General features: G+C 35.7%; 2 protein-coding genes across 3 annotated transcripts in view; one reads left to right on the forward strand and one right to left on the reverse strand.

Annotated features, from left to right (window-relative positions):
• UBQLN1 (ubiquilin 1) overlaps window positions 1-22,320 on the forward strand; it is a 49,645-nt gene that overhangs the window by 24,855 nt on the left and 2,470 nt on the right. The window contains exons 2-10 of one of the 2 annotated variants that reach the window (XM_007176913.2): window positions 4,031-4,182; window positions 5,276-5,391; window positions 9,593-9,855; window positions 10,333-10,491; window positions 10,664-10,898; window positions 16,525-16,667; window positions 19,604-19,687; window positions 20,898-21,013; window positions 21,267-21,435. In XM_007176913.2, coding sequence (XP_007176975.2) covers window positions 4,031-4,182; window positions 5,276-5,391; window positions 9,593-9,855; window positions 10,333-10,491; window positions 10,664-10,898; window positions 16,525-16,667; window positions 19,604-19,687; window positions 20,898-21,013; window positions 21,267-21,435 — 1,437 coding nt within the window. The remainder of the gene's footprint in view (window positions 1-4,030; window positions 4,183-5,275; window positions 5,392-9,592; window positions 9,856-10,332; window positions 10,492-10,663; window positions 10,899-16,524; window positions 16,668-19,603; window positions 19,688-20,897; window positions 21,014-21,266; window positions 21,436-22,320) is intronic. The other variant, XM_007176914.2, reaches the window with a different exon arrangement.
• IDNK (IDNK gluconokinase) overlaps window positions 2,991-22,320 on the reverse strand; it is a 69,697-nt gene continuing 50,367 nt past the window's right edge. Inside the window, exons 5-6 of the mRNA XM_007176921.2 lie at window positions 6,997-7,090; window positions 2,991-3,075 (exon numbers count right to left, since the gene is read on the reverse strand). Of these exons, the coding sequence (XP_007176983.2) occupies window positions 3,058-3,075; window positions 6,997-7,090 (112 nt within the window). The 3' untranslated portion in view covers window positions 2,991-3,057. The remainder of the gene's footprint in view (window positions 3,076-6,996; window positions 7,091-22,320) is intronic.

Below are 22,320 nucleotides of genomic sequence, written 5' to 3' on the forward strand. Positions count from 1 at the left end.
GGTATGTCTCTGTTTACTTAATCTTCTGTTTTTAGTGTTGTATGTCTGTTCTCTTTGTGTCTGGTGTGTTCTTTAGTTCAGAGACCCTCTGTTCCCCTTCCAGAGAGAAAAAAAAATCTTCTAGTCTTTTGTTGGGTTTGGGGAGGGACAGTTGCTTGCTTAGTGTGCAGTGAAGATGTGTCTGCTTCTTAGACTTTCAAATCCCTTTATTTTAGCCCTTAGGCACCTCTCACCTTATACCTTATCCTCAGCCTCTGGTGGTACCATGTCAAGTCTTCCAGGAATTCTGTAGATTGTGGGGATTGAATTAGCTTTTAGCTTGGCTTTCTGTATTGCCAGTTCAGGATTCAGTTCTCTTGGGTCCACTGGATGTCTGGATTCAAAACTTTGTTCCAGTTAAGACCGAAAGGTCTCAATTTGTTCTGTTGTCTGAGTTTCTGCTTTAAAAATTTCTTTGTGCAGATCGTATGTCTGATAAGACTTGTATGTAGAATATATAAGGAATTTTTACAACTCAGTAATAGGAAGGCAAATAACCCAATTAAAAAATGGCAAAGGATGTTAATAAAGTTGTCCAAAGAAGACATATAAATAGGCACATGAAAAGATGCTGAACATTGTTAGCCATCAGGGGAATGCAAATCAAAACTACTGCACATCTACTAGGATGGCTATTAAAAAAACCAGTCAGGTAATAAATATTGGTGAAGGCATGGAGAGATTAGAACCCTTATACATTGCTGGTAGGATTGTACACTGGTATAGCCATTAGCCACTTTGGATAACACTTTGGTGGTTCCTCAAATGATTAAATCAAGAGTTACCGTATGACCCAGTAATTTAATTCCACATCTAGGTATATACCCAAGAGAAATGAAAACATATGTCCACAGAAAAATTTGTACATGAATGTTTATAGCAACATTATTCATAATAACCCAAAGGTGGAAACAGCCCCAATGCCCATCAATTGATGAATGAATAAACAAAATGTTGTGTATTCATACAGTAGAATGTTGTTTGGCCATAAAAAGGAAGTATTGCTATATACCATGACATGGATGCACCTTGCAAACATTGCATATTATATGATTTCACTTATTGTGAAATGTCCAGCATAGGCAAATCTATTTGACAGAAAGTAGATCAGTGAGTGGTTTCTTTTTTCTTTTTTTAAAAAATTGGTATTTGTGGAGTCACTGACTTTTTTTTTTGGCCGTGCCACGCGGATTGCAGAATCTTAGTTCCCCAACCAGGGATTGAACCTGGGGCCCTGGCAGTGAAAGTGCCTAGCCCTAACCACTGGACCACCAGGGAACTCCCCGATTAGTGGTTTCTTATGGTTTGGAGTGATGGGAGAATAGGGAGGTGATAGCTAAAGGGTACTGGTTTCTTTTTGAGAAGATGAAAATTTCATAATTGACTGTGGTGATGGTAGCACGTATCTGTGAATATACTAAAAACCATTGTACACCTTAAATGGGTGAATTGTATATGTGAGTTATATCTCCATAAAGCATGAAGAAATCTTTCATCGTTGTTTCAATGGGGATTTGAAAGGAGGTAAGAGATGTGTGTCATCAATCTAGCATCTTACCTTCAAGTCCTAAAATGTGCTAAAATGCTATATAATTGTATGTTAAACAATTAAATTATATATTTTGGAATGACATGAGGTGTATCAAGGATTCTGAAAAGGATTTCTTAGTTTAAGGTTAAGAAACACAAACTTAGATTAACCTCATTTTACATATGAAAATGTTTTGATGTTCTTGAAGTCAGACCTAGATTTCAAGCTTAACGTAGCAGTTTATTAGCTGTGTCACTGTGAGAGGAGGGGGACATATTGAACCTCTCTGTTTCTATATCTGAAATAGGATTAAAAGTCATCTTCTTAAGTTACTGAGGATTAAAAGAGCTGGCATTGTAGTAGCTACTATTTATTGACCACCACGTATGTGACTGATGCTTGAATTTTACATACATTCTCATTCAATCCTTATAAAAACATGTGTTCTGCTTGTTACCTTATTATTATTTCTAATAGCTGCCAAAGGGAGAATGAGATGTTTAATAATAGGAGAATGGTTAAATCATGGTTTGACTTACTTCTTTATATAGAATATTGTGCTAATGGTACTTTAAAAAGATTTTTCTTGTTGGAAATTGTTTATCTTAGGTAAAAGGGTTATATATCATTTATTTCCTTTTCTTTACAATTAGTTTTTATTGGAGTATGGTTGCTTTATAATGTGTTAGCCTCCACTGCACAACAAATGAATCAGCCATACACATACAGATATCTCCTCCCTTTTGGACTTCCCTCCCATTTAGGTTACCACAGTGCATTAGGTAGAGTTCCCTGTGCTATACAGTATGTTCCTATCAATTGTCTATTTTGTACATAGTATCAGTAATGTATATGTGTCAATCCCAGTCTCCCAATTCCTCCCACCCCACCCCTTTCCCCCATACATTTGTTCTCTATGTCTGTGTCTCTATTTCTGCTTTGCAAATAAGATCATCTATACCATTTTTTCTAGATTCCACATATATGTGTCATTATAAGATATTTGCTTTTCTTTTTCTGACTTACTTCACTCTGTATGATGCTTTCTAGGTCCGTCCACGTCTCTATAAATGACCCAATTTCATTCCTTTTTATGGTTGAGTAATATTTCTTTGTATATATGTACCAGATCTTCTTTATCCATTCCTCTGTTGATGGACATTTAGTTTGCTTCCGTGTCCTGGCTATTGTAAATAGTGCTGCTGTGAACATTGGGGTGCATGTGTTTTTTTGAATTATGGTTTTCTATCATATATTTTAAAATAAAGGAAGGAAAGTTCAGATGGAAAAGGTCCAGAATATTTACTGTGGTATAATTTCGCATTATATGATTTTTTAAAAAACCAGTTGGTTACATTGAATGTTGTAACTTGATTATGGAAAATTTCATTTATACACAAAGGTAAAATGTGATGAACTTTTGTGTACCTCTCATTTTCAACAGTGATTGACATATGGCCTATCTTGCTTTATATTTGTATTCCTCTTCATCTCCCCTCCTGCCCCTGCAAGAAAATGTTAGATATCATTTACTGTGTCTTTCCACTTACTGTGACAACCAAAAATATCCCCTTTTATTTCCAAAACATTGCCTTGGCGATAATGCTGTCATCTATTGAGAGCCACTTCTGTAGGGCATTGGTGTCTGTACGGCATTGGGGTAAGATGTGATTCTTTGAATTTCTTTACCACCCTGAGGTTTCCTGACTTTGACAGTGGAGTAAAAAAACCTAAGTATACAGGTGATTTTGATGAAGGTTTGAGAAACTGATCTAGTGTAGAATAAGTAAGCTTTTCTTATAGTATGACACTCTTTTCTGTTCTGTTTTTGCATTTTATTCTTGTCCCTGGGAAGCCTTTCTTCAGGTTTTCCTGGCTACTTTCTAATTAGTTTTCACTGGAAAACTTTCTCTAACTACCCTTTGTGCTTCCTCTGTACTTTGTGGTTTACTGACTGCTCGCCTTCAGGAAAAGATTTTTGCTTTCTATCTTTGGATTTGCATGATACTGCTTGTTAATAAATGTTTAATGAAAGAGGTGGGGCGTAAAGTCAGTATAATTGGCTTTCTTTATATTGAACTAGAAAGGAGCAGGATTCGAGATGGAAATCTGAGGAAAAGATTATTGTAAACTTGGTAAGAGCTATGTGTGGCTTGAACTACGTTTAGCACCATTGATATAAAAAGAATAAGGCTATGACAAAGAAGTGAATTATTGTATCTTAGCAGACGATTGAATATAGGATATGTACACCTGTAATAAAATGTTTGCATTAGAGATGAGTGAAGTGGTAACACTCATTTCCGACTAAGATCAAGATATGGACACAGAAATACTATGTCTTTATATTTGAATTGTTGCAGTATCTGTAGTGGGGGCTTCTTTTGAGGTACTTCTAGAAACTAGACTAGATGATGTTATGCAAACATCTGTAATACATATTTATTTTATCTTATTTAGTTCAAGGAAGAAATCTCTAAACGTTTTAAATCCCATACCGACCAACTTGTGTTGATATTTGCTGGAAAAATTTTAAAAGATCAAGATACTTTGAGTCAGCATGGAATTCATGATGGACTTACTGTTCACCTTGTCATCAAAACACAAAACAGGTATGTTTTTAGAAGACTTTTAAGTTTAAACCATGAATAAATGTTTATATTTCTCTCTTAAAAATAACCAGTCTTGGCTTTAAATGGCTTTCTGTCATTAATATGTAAATGGATTAAAATTCATTTATTTGCTGCTCATGTAGATAGCAAATGTTTTAATGATTCAGTAATGCTAATGCTTACACATCTGATATTTTAGACGGTTTATCATTGAGTTATTATATTATTTGAATTACAAAACAAGCAAATTAATGTTTTTAGCTGTGCTTTTTGTTTAGAGAGATTTTTGGACAGAGATCAGGGGTGACTCATCTTCTTGGCAAACCACAAATTAGTAACCATGTTTCATTAAATCTAAGGCACCATTCAGTTTTTAAGAGATACCTTTATTTGTGTACCACTAAGTAAAAATATCGCCAATCAAATTGGTATATTTTCTTTTCACTTAAAATTATTATACTTAGTGAAAGAGCTCCTAGAGCTCCCTTAGACTTATTCAGATATGGTATTTTATCATCATTCAGATGAAATGAAATTCAGAACTCTTAACTGATGTCACATGGAAGGGGTTTCCAATAAACTCATTTTTTTTACTTAAGGATATTAAGTAATAATCAGTTATTACTTGTATTGATTTCTCAGCCTTCTTTTGGTGAAGTCTCTCTTTATTTTTTACTTTTAACTTTTTTAGGTTCTGAGTAAAAGTGCCCCCCCCCCCAACCCTTAAGAACTTAGAAAGGGGTAGATAAAAAATAGCTTATATAGTCAAGCTTTGTGATTGTGACCAGTCATTGGATTCTCTTCTGTGAGGTGACCTATCGCCTTCTCTTACATTATCAGTATGATTGAAAGTAATAAAATATTTATGACAGTATACTTGAGGAAGGGCAGTTGAAATATAGTTTGGATTTTGTGGGGTTTCACTATGTTTCTTTATATTTGTGTTCCTAGTGCTTAGTTATTTCAGGGTGTTTACTCTATGATAATTTGAGTTCTGAAAACTTAAACTTTATTTCTGCGTATTGGAGTTCCAGAGGTTCTTTTGAAATAATTAGCTCCAGTGTTTATACCATGATATAATTATTTTTCCTAGGCCTCAGGATCATTCAGCTCAGCAAACCAACACCAGTGGAAGCAATGCTACCGCGTCATCAGCTCCTAATAGTACCTCCACATCTGGTTCTGCCACTAGCAACCCTTTTGGTTTAGGTAAGTATCTTTAGTCATTTTTTATAAGGATTTTAAAAAAACTTCCTTCCCCCCAGGGTAGTTTTAAATAAAATGATAGAATTAAACATTAAGTCACTTTAGCAATGAAAACAAAAACTTGTATAGCTTATTTCTGTAGTTGTACGTATTAAGGGAGTAGTAGTTGGGAATACAGATGTACTTGCTTAGATTACATTTACATATAATAAGTAGTCAGTAAGTGACACATTTCTTTTCAATAATGAAAGAAATGTACTGTATGTATACCTGATCCGACCACCACATAATTGACTCTGGAGAGGATTAGCTAGTTGTTGATCATAAGCTAACCCCCTGAATACAATTTTCTTGTTTGTAAAATGAAGGGATCAGATTGCATTAGTGATTTTCTAACTGTTGTAAATGCATACAAAGAGGCCTGGGAACAAGCCCAGTGGTTACGAATCTTCTGCGTCAGCCAAAACTATCAATAGTTTTCTTATATCAGTTTTTACACTGAGGTTCTTTGGGAGGTTTTTTTGGGGAAAAGAGTAGTCTGAAGCTAACAAAAGTTGAACTAGGTAGATAAATGGCTTAATGCTTCTTTCAGTTCCGAAGTTGTATGACAAGTATAGTACCTTGAAATGACATTTTAAAAAATATGTACAGTTTTCACATATCAAGGATCATACCTTCCACCTCTTCCAGAAAAAGTTTTCTTGTAATGGCATGGATTCACATTTGCCTTTTTTTTTTAATGTTTGATGCTCTTATTTTTTAAAATGATCTTGGGTTAAATGTGTCTCTTTTGGTTGAAGCAGATGAGTTTTAGATGGCAAAATTATTAACATGAACAATCTAGAGAGATTAGGATGAAATTATTTAGTGTTCAGACTCATGAAAGGTATTTTTGAGGTAAATCTCTCCCCTCTTCCCTCATTTTATAGGCAAAGAAATGGAAGCCCGTGGAGGCTTTTAGTTAATTTGAGGCCATACATCTCCCTAGTCCCTTCATTTCTTATCTCATTCCCACCCCCTCCTATCTTAGTTACTTTTCTCCATCAGTTATTCCATTTACCCTATATATTCAGCTTTTCTTTTGCTGTCTCTTTTCGTTAAGGGCTATTCCATGTTTAAAAGCCACAGAATCCCACTACCACCTTTCTTTTGCTTCCTTTGTCAGCTATCTTTGGAAAAGGCATTTTCTGTTTTCTGTCTGTATTTCTCTTTCACTAAGTTTGCTGTGCTCCATTTCTTGTCCCCATCACTTTACTGAAAATTCCCTTGATAAAGTCACCATTGACCTCTTAGCTTGCCAAATTTAGAGGACACTTTTTTAGATTTTTAGATACTTAGATTAAAAGAAAGTGATTTAAAATCTAATTCACTCTCTTCCAATGCATACCAGTCTTTCCTTGAAATTTTTTTTCTTTAACTCCTGATACTCTTTTTCCCTGGTTAATTTTCTGACCAGTTTTTTTCTCTCTCATTTGTGGGTCTCTTCTTCCTAATCCTTATATTAGTATTGTTCCCCAGAGTTCTGCCTTGTTTTTCTTCACTTCTTTTACTCTATTTTCCCCAAGTGACATTATCCTAACTATAACTTGTTGACTCTCAGATCTTTACCTCAGCCCACATCACTTCTGAACTCCATGCCTTGTATTCAGCTCTCTTTGATATTGCCTGATGTTCTCTGAGTCCGTTAGCCTGTATATGCCTCCTTAGAAAGCAAAGAAGAACAAAACAAATATAAAAACTCATCATCTTGTCTCAAACTACTACCTCTCCCCAACCAAATCTCTTGGTCCATAAAATCTTCTCTATCCCACCCCATGCAATTATTCTATTCTGTTGTTACTTCCTTGATGTAGCTCCTCAACTTTTAAAAATGGCTGCTCTGTGTCATTTCCACACTGTTATTAGAATATCTTAAGTGACTGTCTTGCTTTTAAAATCTTCCAAGACTTTGTGATGTAGTCCCCATCTACCTCTCCATCCCCATTTCTTACCATATCTGAACAGTTATACTAGTTAGGATAGGCTATCCTGTGGTAATAGATAACCCCAAACTCAGTGGCTTATTACCACAGAGCTTAATTTCTTGCTCTAAAGCTTTTCTTCATTCTTCATTTTTTATTTAATTGAAGTAGAGTTGATTTACAGTGCTGTGCCAATCTCTGCTGTACAGCAAAGTGACTCAGTTATACACAGAGACATTCTTTTTTTATATTCTTTTCCATTATGGTTTATCACAGGATATTCAGTATGGTTCCCTGTGCTATACAGTAGGACCTTGTTGTTTATCCATTCTAAATGTAATAGTTTGCTCGTGCTTCATATTCTTCACTGGTCAGTGAGGCCTCCATCTACACAGTCCTCAGGGGCTCAAGCTAATGGAATTCTGCCATCTTGTAGCTGCACCATTTGGAATGTGGCAGAATAGACAGCTAAAGTGTCTCAAGCTGGACCTTGTATTCTGTATTTGGGCCAGAAGTGACACACATCATTTCTTGCAATCCTTTGGCCATAACTAGTCACATGGGCCTGTCCAACTGCACAAGAAATAGAAGGCTGTACATGAGATGTTTGGTGAGCACTGCTGTCTGCCCTTTTGGTCATACTGAATTGTTTGTGGTTTCAAGAATACATCAATTCTCACATTTATATCTGTGCTTTTGTATATAATGTTCGTTGTGCCTAGTATTAAATCTTCCTCCTAGCATTCCCTACTTCTTGCCAACTTACTCATTTTCCAAGTTCATTAAATGTCATCTTGTGGGAAAGCAGCCATTTCACTTAGGTACTATATTACCGTGATATCCTATGAATGTCTCTTTTGAAGTACTCATTCTGCATTGGTTTTCTTTGTCAGTCTTTCCCACCAGATTGAGTTCTGAGGGTATACTTGTGTCTTTCTTGTCACCTTATTCCCAACATGTAGCACAGTGCTCAGTAAGTGAGGAATGAATGCATTTGGCTGGTTATATAATTTTACAAAGTTTTACAATAAGCACTTAATCATCCTCTTGGATCTATTAGGTTTCTCCATGATTTAATTCCTCCAGAGAGACATCTATTTTCATGATTGGCAGCAGCTCTGTTCCAACCAGTCATAGGTGAATTCTACTTGCTAAACTTAAAGTAGTCTTCTGGAAAGAGATTATTAGAAGTATAATCTACTGTATATTTTTCATTTCTTCCTCTGCGGACATATTCCGGGGTGTTCTTCTGACACCAGCCAGTTCTCCAACACTGCCTGGGTGGGTATCCAGTGGTTCAATTCTGACACTACCTACTTGGAGTTAGTGTCAGATGCCACAAGTTAAAGGACTTAGTCCCCCATGACTGCTGCTACTTCAGATACCAGTCCAAGTCTCAGGCTACCAGTACTTCTGACTGGCAGGCTGTAAATCGGGTGTTCCCACAACCCCTTTATCAGATTTGGTAATTTGCTAGAATGGCTCACAGAACTCAGGAAAACACTTTACTTAAATTTACCAGTTTATTATAAAGGATACATCTCAGAAATAGACAAGTGGAAGAGAAGCATAGGGCAAGGCATGGGGGGTGGGGAAGAGTGCAGAGCTTCTATGCCCTCTCTGGGCGTGTCCTCCTAATAGCACCTAGATGTGTTCACCAACCCAGGAGCTTCTGAACCTCATTGCACAAGAGTTTCACAGAACTCCATCTCTGTATCCTCTTCTAGTCCTGGAGGTTGGTGGATGGGGCTGAAAGTTCCAACTGTCAAATCACTTGGTCTTTGTGGTGACCACCCCATCCTGAGGCTGTCTAGGGGCTCCACCCTAAGAAACATCATTAGCATAAATGAAGTATGATCCAAAGGGGCTTGTTACAAATAACAAAAGACATTCCCTTCAGTCAGGAAATTCTAAGGGTTTTAGGAGCTCTGTGCCTAGAACCAGGGACAAAGACCAAATATATTTTTGTATTATACTACACATAGGAAATATATATTTATTTGGTTTTATTGCTTATACTTAAATATCAAAGTGAATGCATATTTTACAAGTCTGAATTATAGAAATTAAACATGTACTTATGAAAGTAATAGGAATTCTATTTTTGCTTTAAACTGAATGGTTTTCTGTTAATAGGCTATTGATTCAGTTAATATTTTTGCATCTTCATATTTTAGCCTAGTCGTATTAATGATAAAATTTCTGAATTTCATTTATGTGTGTTTTTCCCTTTATCTTCTTAGGTGGGCTTGGAGGACTTGCAGGTCTGAGTAGCTTGGGTTTGAATACTACCAACTTCTCTGAACTACAGAGCCAGATGCAGCGGCAACTTATGTCCAATCCTGAAATGATGGTCCAGATCATGGAGAATCCCTTTGTCCAGAGCATGCTTTCAAATCCTGACCTGATGAGGCAGTTAATTATGGCCAATCCACAAATGCAGCAGTTGATACAGAGAAATCCAGAAATTAGTCATATGCTGAATAATCCAGATATTATGAGACAAGTATGTGAAAAGTTTCATTTAGCTAAGAAATTATATACTTATTTCTTCCTATTTAATTTTCTGTATTTAAAGAGCTTGCCATATTTATAAGCTAAAAAAAAAAATTCCTAATCCTTGTTCAGGAAAACTCAACAAAGCTGTAATTCGAACTATTTGAACTTTGAATTTTATGCTGTATTTTAAAGATTTTTATAAATAGTTATTTTGCAGATTTAAGAAACAAAAAGAGTCCAATTCAAGAGATGGACAGTCATGCATAACAAAGTGCTTCTCTTTTGATATTATTTGAATGTTAGCTTGCTTTTTGAGGTGATTTCCAACAGGAATTATTCAGAATAATTTTCTGATTTAAATATTGAAGATTGCTAATTCATAGAATTAGAAAACTTATAAAATTAACTGTGGCAGTTAATAGCTAAAATACTTCATGTGTATTTCAGCGCCTTTTTTTTTCCTCCCTGGAAATCTTTTTCTTAGACATTGGAACTTGCTAGGAATCCAGCAATGATGCAGGAAATGATGAGAAACCAGGACCGAGCTTTGAGCAACCTGGAAAGCATCCCAGGGGGATATAATGCTTTACGGCGCATGTACACAGATATTCAGGAACCAATGCTGAGTGCTGCACAAGAACAGGTAATAACACTGGGTCTGAGGCTCAGGCCAAGGCTCCTGTTTTAACATAAGTATGTGTGTGGTTGAGGGTTGCCTTTATATGCAGAAATGCAATTTTCATTAACAAAGAGTTCCATATCTGTTATTTAAGACAAAAGCTTATTCTTTATGATTTTTGTGTCTTTTATTACAGTTTGGTGGCAATCCGTTTGCTTCCTTAGTGAGCAATACATCCTCAGGTGAAGGTAGTCAACCTTCCCGTACAGAAAATAGAGATCCATTACCCAATCCATGGGCTCCACAGGCTTCTCAGAGTTCGTCAGCTTCCAGTGGCACCACCAGCGCCGTGGGGGGCACTAGTAGTGGTGCTGCCAGTGGCACTGCCGGGCAGAGTTCTACTGTGCCAAATTTGGGGCCTGGAGTAGGAGGTATGCTCATAACAACTGATCCTTTTTCCCTTTGTTCTCACTTATTCGGACAATGAAAACATTTCTTATACTGTTATCCTTTGTGCTTTTGTGTGCGTATGAGGAACAACTTTTGTGAGCTATCTTTTCATGTTGCAAGGTGCTTTTTTTGTTTTTTAAGGATGCTTTAAATACGTAATAATTAGTATTAATCACTTGTGTGCATTTTAGTGCAAAAGGTTACTGAAGGTTTCCAGAGGCAGTTTTGTGGTTTTCTCTTCTCGTAAGATGGTTTGGGAGAAGTGGGTTGTCTTCTCCTTTCAACAGCATAGGAAAACTGAAGTGTAGGGGTAACACAGTTACCTGTGTACTTAATCACTGGGACACATATTCCTTGGCTTTAGTCCAGTTTTGTGTTCTTTTCTAGAAATCAGTGGGTATCCACTCCTGACACCAGGACTAAACTAGCTGCATCAGAGTACCTGCCAGATTTGTTTAAAAATCAGATTTCTCAGTCTTAACCTCAGACCTTATGGATCAGAATCTGCCACAGTGGGGTTTAAGATCTGTGTTTGTGTAAAGTTGCTAGAGATTCTGATGTGTGAGCAGGTTAGGAATTTACTTTTGGTCATTTTTCTGTAGACTAGACCCAGTAAGTGGATATCCTTTTCAACTGTTCAGATGTTTAACATGCTACGAATTAGGTCCAAAATCAGTAGCCAGAATGATGATTTTAGTCCTGATAGTTAGCATTTAAATGAGAAGAAATGAAAGCATGGAGCCATGTCCCTAAGGTGAGAGTGATTAGGTATGTTTTAAAAGATACCTATGTTTTGGCAGAGGAAGTAGAAAAATGAGATGCTGGATGAGGAATTTTTAAAAATTCATTACTGAGAGGAAATAATCAATGGTCACTGTAGTATATATTCTTTTATAGAATACAGTGGATATCATCAGGTTTTTGGATAAAATACAAAATGGTTTTATAAAAAATTTAATACCATTTTAAAAAATTAAGGTATGATTGACATGTAACGTATTAGCTTCAGGTGTGATGTGTAAAATGTAATGATACAATATTTGTATAGATTGCAAAATGATCACTGCGGTCTAAGTCTAAACATCCAGATAATACCATGTTTAAAACAAGGAAAAGAATTATCCTGTTCTGATTTTACTTAATGCTTATTTGATTCTTACTGACAGACTTTTGAGAGAGATGCTTTATTCACATTTTAGAGGTCTAAGAGCAGAGACAACAAAGGTTTTATTGGGTTTCCCCACTGATAGGCGAATTGTTTGTTTACTGTAGCATGGTGTCTGTAGTAACAACTTTGTCTTACAAACAAAAAATGGTTTTGCAACTTCTTACTCAGATTTTTTATTTAATGGCTTGATACAGTATTTAAGATTTCATGTTAATATTTCCATCAAAGGAAAATAAGAAACAACAAAAACGAATGTACCCTGATGGCTTAACATTGTTAGTATATTTTTTTACTATTATAATGTTTACTCAACTCTTCGAAGTTAGTTAGTTATGCATATATATTCATAAGTACACCCCATATACCTGAAAGGTGAAATTCGTGACTTTTCTTTTGCCCTGTAAGCGCTCACTCTCAAGGTGAGGAAATCTTAGAGCAGAGGTCAGCAAATTTTTTCTGCAAAGGGATAATAATACTTTAGGCTTTGCAGGCCAAGAGGCAAAATCAAGAATATCACATTATGAAGGGAATTCCCCAGTGGTCCAGTGGTTAGGACTCCATGTTTTCACTGCCTAGAGCGTGGGTTTGATCCCTGGTCAGGGAACTAGGATCCCGCAAGCCACGTGGCATGGCCAAAAAAAAAAAAAAAAAAAAAAGAATATTACATTACGAGAGAAAACAAAGTTTCACAAGTTCTTTTATTGATGGAATTAAAAATGTAATAATAATTGGGTATAACATTTTCTTACACATATCCACTAATGATAGGAATGGAATTCTTTTTAGGGATGACATTTTGCTTAATTGATGTTCACAGTGTTTCCTGTTGTCAATTGCAAATGTTCATCTGTTAATACTGATAGGTAATGAGATTTTACTTATTTCATTCAAATGTGTATTCATTCCCCAAATATATTATTATAGTAGCATATTCATCAGTTGGAAAGCATTTATAGGATTCTGTTAGATTCTTTTTGGCTATTAGCATGTCATGACAGATTAATCACTTCCAATTGAAGATTAGGTGGTAGTGCCTCAATTATACAATTAAATTAATTTTAAAATGTGGAAATTTCTTTGCACTTGCACTGAGGTCCAAAAAATGCTGTTGGAACAATACTGTGAGTTCAAAACTATCTTTACTGCACATTTGTGGGAATGGAGAACTTGCTGCTTGTTTTTTTTTTTTTTTTTTTTTTTTTTTTTTTTTAACGGTCCAGCATTTTATAGCTACTTTATTTATTTATTTATTTATTTTATTTTTTTTGGCTGTGTTGGGTCTTCGGTTCGTGCGAGGGCTTTCTCTAGTTTCGGCAAGCGGGGGCCACTCTTCATCGCGGTGCGGGGACCGCTCTTCATCGCGGTGCGCGGGCCTTTCACTATCGCGGCCCCTCCCGTTGCGGGGCACAGGCTCCAGACGCGCAGGCTCAGTAGTTGTGGCTCACGGGCCCAGTTGCTCCGTGGCATGTGGGATCTTCCCAGACCAGGGCTCGAACCCGTGTCCCCTGCATTAGCAGGCAGATTCTCAACCACTGCGCCACCAGGGAAGCCCCTTGCTGCTTGTTTTAACTTGACAGCACGAGAATGTATAATGCAGCCTGACATTGCCTGTGATTCAAACAATTTCATTTGTTGTCAAAATGACTTAACCACAGTATGAGTTTGGCGTATAAATGCTGTTTTGCCTTGTAATTTTGGGAATTCATTGAGAAACATTACCAAGTCTCTAGCAAAAGATAATTTCCAAAGTCATTTATTGTTTGATAATGGTGGTCGAGTAGTTCAGAAGAATTTCAGTCTTAGCTCTGAGCTAAAAAAATTGCAGTAAAACTTTACCTCTTTAAACACAAACAAAACCAGAAAACTTGACCTCTGTCAAGCCATCAAACTGCTGTGTGTTTGGGCAAGTCAGCGTATTTCTGACAAAAGTTCATGAAATTGACTATGGCTGAGTTCACAAGAGTGATGTGAAGCTCATCATTGATACTCTTACCAGTTGAATAACGTGAAAGTTCAAAATATGTTCCAGAGTACCTGCTGATGAATAAGACAGTGATTAACTATAGTCTTTATATACCTTATAAGCATTAAAAATACTTTATAAGCATTATATCTTTGTCCAAGTAATTCTTTTAATACTCCACATGTGTTTTTATCATCATCAGATGTAGCACATCTTAGCAGATTCTACCTCAGGTTGTACCAAATGAGTGTTCTCTCAACTTTGAAAATAGTTTTGCCTGTAGTTAGTCCATGCAGACTGTTTATAAAAACTAATTTTTCAGTTACTTCAAACTTGACATTGACTCCTCAGATACAAGATCTGAGCAGTATCAGTAACATTTGTCAAGAAGCAAGGAATACTACTCAGAATAATTTGCATTTTAAAAAAATTATGTAGTTTCTGTATGATTTTAAAAAATATATTTATTTATTTATTTGGCTGCGCCGGGTCTTAGTTGTGGCACGTGGGATCTTCATTGCCGCGTGTGGGATCTTTGTTGCGGCATGTGGGATCTAGCTCCCTGACCAGGGATCGAACCCAGGCCCCCTGCATTGGGAGCACAGAGTCTTAACCACTGGACCACCAGGGAAGTCCCTGCATTGGTTTTTAATTGATTATCGATGTAGAGCCCAATGTCCTTTATCGATGTACAGCCCAATGTCCTTTAACTCTTGAGAAACTGTTTTCCTTGAAAGGCTAATGGTCTTAAGTTTATTTTCTCTGGACACATTTATTTGGCTGCTGCAGTCAAGATTTAAATAACCATGCTAATTAATCACTAGTATACTGCTTTCCTTGCTTGGCTAACAAAAGAACCATTTGGGAACCTAACTTTGGTTGCAGCCTTATTTTCATTTTTTATTTTTGTGAAGCAGTTTGGCTATTATGAGATAATTGTATTTTAGATTTTGTATTTTTCTGACTTTACTGTGAGTTGGGAATACTGTGATAAGTGTTGTAGCAGTGTTGAAGTGTATTGTATTCTTTTAATGTCATTGCATAGTAAATACGGTTTTGCCATCTCATTTGATAAAGTAATCCATATTCTTCTGTGCCTTAAAAGCAGGGCATTCATAGTCCAATTCTCCCCTTTTTCTTCTTGTTCTGACATAATTGGTATGCAGTGGTAATGAAAAAAGAAATAACAGCATGCTACAGTGATTCGTATGGCATGAGGTATAACTGACTCACTGTGATTTGTGGTATGCTGAACAGCAGTATAGAGCAGTATGATAGTGCCACGTGGAGCCTCTGTCGAAACTACTCTGCCTTTGTAGTGCAGAGGCAGCTATAGATAATAAATGAGGGAGCATGACTATGTTCCAATAAAATGTTACTTACGGATCTTGAAGTTTGAATTTCATACAGTTTTCAGATTTTATTATTATTATTTTTTTCAACCATTTAAAAATGTAAAAACCATTTTTAGCTCATGGGCTGTACAAAAACAGGTCATGGGCCATATTTGTCCTGCAGGCTATGTTTATCAGCTATCTTTGAATATCCTTGGACTCTAGGATGTGGGGGGAAGAAACCTAAACTGAAATAACATGAGAGAATAGAAAAAGCAAAAATTATTACAGAAAAAGAGCAGAATTATAATAAACTAGAAAGGTAAGCTGGAAGAGTCAAATGTTTTGAGCCCATTAAACTACACTGGGTGGAATAAGAACAGAAGGGAAATGAAAAAGCTAATCAGTTGTAAGTTTACTTGAGTTTGAGTATATCTAGCCAGCAAGTGAAAATCTGGATAGATGTTGAACAAATTAATTAGTTTTCAAAGAATGCTGAATTCACATAAATTTAGCTATAGCTCTCTACAAAAAAAAAAGAATAATAGTAACAGGCATCTACACATTAATTGTCAAAACCACTCTATCAAGTAGATACTGTTTACCCCATTTTACAGATGGGGAAACTGAAGTATGAAGAAACTCCCTTAATTTGGGGTTGAATTCATTGAGTGCCAGGATTCAGTGAAAATGGGGTGGAGGCCTGGGCGAGAAGGCTTCCTTCTTTCTTAAGTGGGAACATATATTGAGTGCTGAATATGATTCTAATTAAGTGATCCTGGAGGAAAAGTTGGCTCAGACTTCTTCACTTAATGAGATTTTTTTCAATAGTAATTTTTACCATATCAAATTTTTGCCTTAAATTGATTTTTTAGAACCTAGCCTTTCCATAAGATGTGATTTTCCTATAAATGCAACCAGAATGTTTAAAGTCCATAAACCCTCCTTTATTGGTATATGTTGGGCATGTAGTTTTGGAGATCTTAGTTTTAAAATTCTTTCTTAGTTCAATTGATAAGTAATATGTGTATTTATCTGCAGTTGCTAAAATTATGCACAGTATATATTGTATTCTAAAATTTTCTTTTATGTATCTTTTCCTTGATAAAATGTTTTTTTTTTTTTTTTAAACAAACTTTCAGCTAGTATGTTCAACACACCAGGAATGCAGAGCTTGTTGCAACAAATAACTGAAAACCCACAACTTATGCAAAACATGTTGTCTGCCCCCTACATGAGAAGCATGATGCAGTCACTAAGCCAGAACCCTGACCTTGCTGCACAGGTGAGTTTATAATTGTATTATAAAGGACTGAGCACTGTGTATTGAAGTGGCCTAATCAAATAATTGTGATTTTGGCACATTTGTGTGTGCTGCCTTAACACACTAGAAAAGTAGGCAAACTGCATCTCCAATTTTTTGGACAGTTTGTTTCTTTACAGTAAATTAATACTTCATAATATAATTAAAACAGCTTCATTTCCGCTGTTCACTCCCTTCAGAAAGAAGTGCAGGTTTAGTTTGTATCTACATATGTTGATATAGGAGATGAATACAAAAGTTTTGAATTGCTCTCCCTTTTGAAGCCTATTCTTTAGTGTAAGGTAAATCTTGAAAGTGATTTAGAAGTGTTAATACATTTGATACTTTTATTTATTAGATCACACAGATTCTGAATAATAGTCATGTTCAAAATGGCAGTTATAAAATAGCCTGAAATTGTTTACTGTTGGTGGAGAGAGGTTTGTGGGAACAGTATTCTCATTCTTTCCCTTACAGATCTCCACCCAAAGTTAGTATACTGGTCCTTTATTAAATAATTCATTTTCTAACTTGTTTCTGAACAGACCATAACTAAAAAAAATGAGTAGATCTCAACCCTAGCTTAACATTTAGAATGACTTTGGGAACTTTAAAATTAAAAAAAAAGAAAAAAAAATTCTTAGTCCTGTCCTGAGAGATTTTGATATAACTGTATTGAATTTTTTTTTTCCCCCAAGTTCCCTAGGTGATTCTGGTATACCCATAGGGTTAAGAACCACTGGGCTTGAAAAACCTTGGAGAGTGTGAACTAAACCTTGATCATCTGTGATTTGTATTTGCTATTTATTAAAAATGGCTTCCCTTCTGTGGAATGTTGGGAATTTGAAATAGTTTCCTTTATAGTTACTTTCCATTTCCAAAATTTTAAAAGCTTTTAAAGTTAATCACTTTCTTCATTATGTCAAATGAAACAGTTTTTATACTTCTAAAATTTGGAACCATGTTGATTCAAGTATATAGCAGATATCTTTGAGTTGCAATCCTCAGCAACAGCTTCTGTCTTAAAATTTGTAAAATTGGAAATAAAGATTTTTTAGATAAATTTTTTGTATACTTTAAATTTTGTATATTGTAGGTACATTTTATGAAATGTTTTATTCATAAGAAAATTATTAGACTGAGTTATTAGTATTAAATGCTTCAACTTACTGTGATAGTACTTTTGTTTAAAATAAATGGAAAATATGTATGCAGAGTGATCCTATTTGTATGGTTTTAAATGTATATTTAGCTAATTAATAATAAGCATTAAATGTGCATCTTGCTTTAAAATTTTGACTTTAACAAGCACATTTCCGGCCATTAAACTAACAATTTTACATTTATAAAGTGACTTGAGCACTTTTGTATGCTGCTTTTTTACTCTAAAACAAAATGTTGACAAAAGAATGCTAGATATGAATCGTCCTTTATCATAGACAATTGTTAGAAATGTTTACAATGTACTTTGGTTACCAGCAGATTAAAGTTTGTAGTTTCTCTATGCTGATTTTGATTTTTAGGTATTCAAAAAAGTCTGATTGTAAAAACTGTTGTTATATACAGTCAGGTACATTAGGAGAAATATCCTAATCAAATGAGATACAATTTTCTGAGAAGGACGCTTGTTCAAATAACATGAATCCTGAAAGATAAATGTGATAACTTTATTGATATATGTTCATAATAAAAAATATTATTTGACTGGAGCCGTTAAAGCAGCAGGTTTGTTGGTCTCAAGTAGGTTTTACTTTATTTACTGTGAACTTATTGGTCACTTTGAAATAAATGCTGTATATCCATAAAACATTGTCTGACTTCTTCCTACTTTGGTTATTTTGTTGAAATTAACTTAATCTACTTTGCAACAATTGATAAACTAAAGGAGGGAGGGAAGAATTCTCTCTACTTCTAGTAGTTAACATATAATTACTCTCAAATATGGTTAATTACTTGAGGGCAAGGATCATCCCCCACCCCCCCAGACTTTGGATGTGGACTGGTAAATAGGCTATCAGTAAATCATTGTTAGTTGACTTTTCACTCCATCTGGGGAAACTGATATAAAAATTTGTCTTTTTTGAAGCTATGAGAATTTACTAGTTTCTGGTTATGTTGATTGTCGTGTATTGTAATCTTATTTTCAGGTATACAACATCATGTTAATATTGACCCTGACTTTTTAACTCTTAACACCCATTTGAAGGTTAGGAGGCATGCCATTTTTCTCATCTGTGGTGGTAGTGAGGTGAAATCCAGAGGCTAATCTTCGTGTTCTCAAATGGATTTATATCTTTTAAGGTCTTTTTAAAGCATTTTAATACTTTATCCCCAGAGATCTATCAGTGCTAGTCCTAGGCTTATATTCACCTAGCAGCTCCATTTCTCTGGCAAGTTGGTTGCTGTTCTGCGGTGTTATTTTTCTGGACCTAATATTACCTGTTTTTCAGGAGGCAGGTAGATACAGCAGTTCCAGATCTGGATTTTCTCTGTGCTTGCCACTTGTGTGTTGAGGTGTCTGTGCAAGCCCTGTATAGTTTCATGTATTGATGCTTATGTTTATTCTGTCAGTGTAGCAGAAAATATATCTTCATGAATGCCAGTTACTCCCATTTTTCTTTGAAGGGCAAATACTCACCTTTACTCAAGGAAAAGTCAAAGAAATGTTTGCTTTTGTTTTTTAGGATATTGCATGTCATTATCATAATCACCATTCCCATTGAGAGAGAAGATGCCTCGTTTTTGTTTTGTTTTGGCAATCCCTTTTGTGGACAGTATCTTCCCTTTTTTATTCATGTTCTACCTTCCTCCTTGTTAAGTGCCAGATTAGGCACTTGGGGGAAGATAGACTATTAAACAAGGTACATTACTTGTTTCAGATATTTCCAGTTAAAATTGTTTGAACACTTGCCCCATAGATGATGCTGAATAATCCCCTATTTGCTGGAAATCCTCAGCTTCAAGAACAAATGAGACAACAGCTCCCAACTTTCCTCCAACAAGTGAGTAAGAAAAGATGCTAGCTATCTTCAGTAATGATTTGCTTGAAAAAGTTTGGTGATAAACATTTTCCTTGCTTTTCTCTGTCTGATGGCAAAACGTAGAATACAGTCTGCTGTCAATTTGCAGAGAATTCAGCTTGATCTTAATTGAGCCCCATTTCACTGCTGACCTTTTGCTTATATTTTTTAAATATAAATTCTGAGGAAAGGACCATTTGGTTTTTGCTTTTGAGGATTTAGGATTTTGAATGCTTCGTTAATACCATAAACCATTTCCTTTCACTTTACTAACTTTGAAGTGCTTCATTGTCATGTTACACTTTATGGTTTAACTAATCTCGAGTAACAGGAAAGAGCTACCCTATCCTATTTTACATGTTTGATTTCTTTGTAATGTTTCAGGTACTCCAAATTAATAGAACGCCTGTTTTCCAAGGGGTAGATCTCATTCCTCAAACTCGAATTTGCAAGATTAAAATTGTCGGTGTTGTCATATAAAGAAGGTTTTATTATTAGAAAAGTACTTGAGATGGCCATGGTAATTTTATTATTTAAAAAGAAGAGAAGTCATTCTTGGCATTTTGAAACTGGTAGTTCTAGGGAGGGCTTTTAAATATTATGCAAATGATCCTCAGGCCTGTAAACCATAATCCAAGGTTAGTGTCCTTGATCTATTGTAATGATGGAAGCCTATCTTTTTTGGTTAGTCAGGTGGTGTATATTTGGAAGTAGGGAAGCTGAACCGGACACATGTATTAACTTCACCTTTGGAACTATTGTTTTAGAGTGTATCTGACTGGTAAAATTGTTACATCAGCAACAGATAACACTTGGTCAGGAGGAATATGTGGCTTTCACCATTATTACCATGTTATATAAACTGTGCATTTGGAGGTTGTCTCTCAGAAATAATACTTGTATCTGTTGGAAAATGGGGAACAGCTGCGGCTTCCAGAGGAGCTCCTGATTGTCTTTCATTATGAAAAATGGCTTTCATGATGGACTTGGGAGGAGGTCAAGTAACGATTTGCACACTAGATTGCTGTCAAAGAGGAGGTGCTTGTGTTTATTTTGGGAAAGAAATTATGGATTCACAGTGTCTAGGAGTAAGGTGTTAGATTTTCTCAAGAAGAGTAGCAAAGAAAACATTTAAACTTTACCTTCACTGACTTTAATTCCCTCATAACCACTGGTTTTCTTTCTTCCTTAGATGCAGAATCCTGATACGTTATCAGCAATGTCAAACCCTAGAGCAATGCAGGCCTTGTTACAGATTCAGCAGGGTTTACAGACCTTAGCGACTGAAGCCCCCGGCCTCATCCCAGGGTAGGTTTGTTTGGGGAAGATTATGAAAGTGCACAATGGTTTTTTTCTCTGAGAATTTGACTTAATGCCATCCTGCCTTTTTTTGGTTGAGATTGTTTTATTTAAGACAGTTTTCAAAGTTAATTTAGGTTATTTTAAGAAGATAACTTGGCTAATACTGTGTTGAAATGTAACTGATTTACCATCAGCTGGCCTGGTCTGGCCTCTTGTTTTGCAGGAGTTTAGTTTTACTAACAATTTACGCTTTCTCTAGGTTTACTCCTGGCCTGGGGGCATTAGGAAGCACTGGAGGCTCTTCAGGAACCAGTGGCTCTAATTCTGCATCTGGTGAAAACCCAAGTCCCACAGCAGGAACCACAGAATCTGGACACCAGCAGTTTATCCAACAAATGCTACAGGCTCTTGCTGGAGTGAATCCTCAGGTAATGATTCTTTTCTGCTCTTCTTAATGTTAGAAATTTAGAAATTTCAAGAAAAGAAAAGAAAAGGTGGCCATCTTTTTGGTTTAGCCTGTAATGAAAAGTGCATTCTTAATTATATTGATTCTAAAAAACAGGCATTACAAAAATGGTTAACTTTGGTACTATATTGGACACTAAAGAAACGTTATAGTTGAAGGGAAGAAATGCTTTGCCTTAATTTTTGAAAGTTGCCTTTAAAAATGCATTCTTTTTTGCAGTCCCTGTTTGAAAATTATTTGAAGTAGGTTCTATTTTATAAAAGTTTGTCAGGGAGGAATAGAAACTTGATTATTCTCAATATCTCCTGAATTCTATCTAGTCTTTGTACTTTGACGTAAAAGAAGTCCTAACTACCTCACCCCACCCACTACTGCCTCCTGTGGTAACTTTTGTTACATATATACACCTCACAGATATGGCTGAAAAATGTGAATGCCTGATATTCTTGCATCTGGAATCATTTATTTACTAAGAATATGCCATTATGATTCCCAGTTCAAACCTATTACAGTAGATTGTCCTTAAACTTCTACGTGGTGAAAATACAGCATAGTTTTCTTATTTTAAGCGTTATTAAATACAATAAAAACAGGTCAGAGTTTTATCTTATAAAGAATTTGTATTCCCGATACCTAGCATAACTTCTGGCTCAGTAAATATTCTTGGAATTAATAAGAAAAAATGATTTCAGGTATTAGGCCAAATTGTTATCTAACTTGAACAATCTACAGGCCTCGCCATTATCAGGTTGCCCAGAATTGAGTGATCATTTATGTATTTTTGTCTTATATCATTTCTGAAAAGGAGGTGCAGCTGAACAGTCAGAAGTGTAGTCTGTGCATGTGA

The sequence above is a fragment of the Balaenoptera acutorostrata genome, chromosome 6, assembly GCF_949987535.1.
Source record: "Balaenoptera acutorostrata chromosome 6, mBalAcu1.1, whole genome shotgun sequence".
NCBI lineage: Eukaryota > Metazoa > Chordata > Mammalia > Artiodactyla > Balaenopteridae > Balaenoptera > Balaenoptera acutorostrata.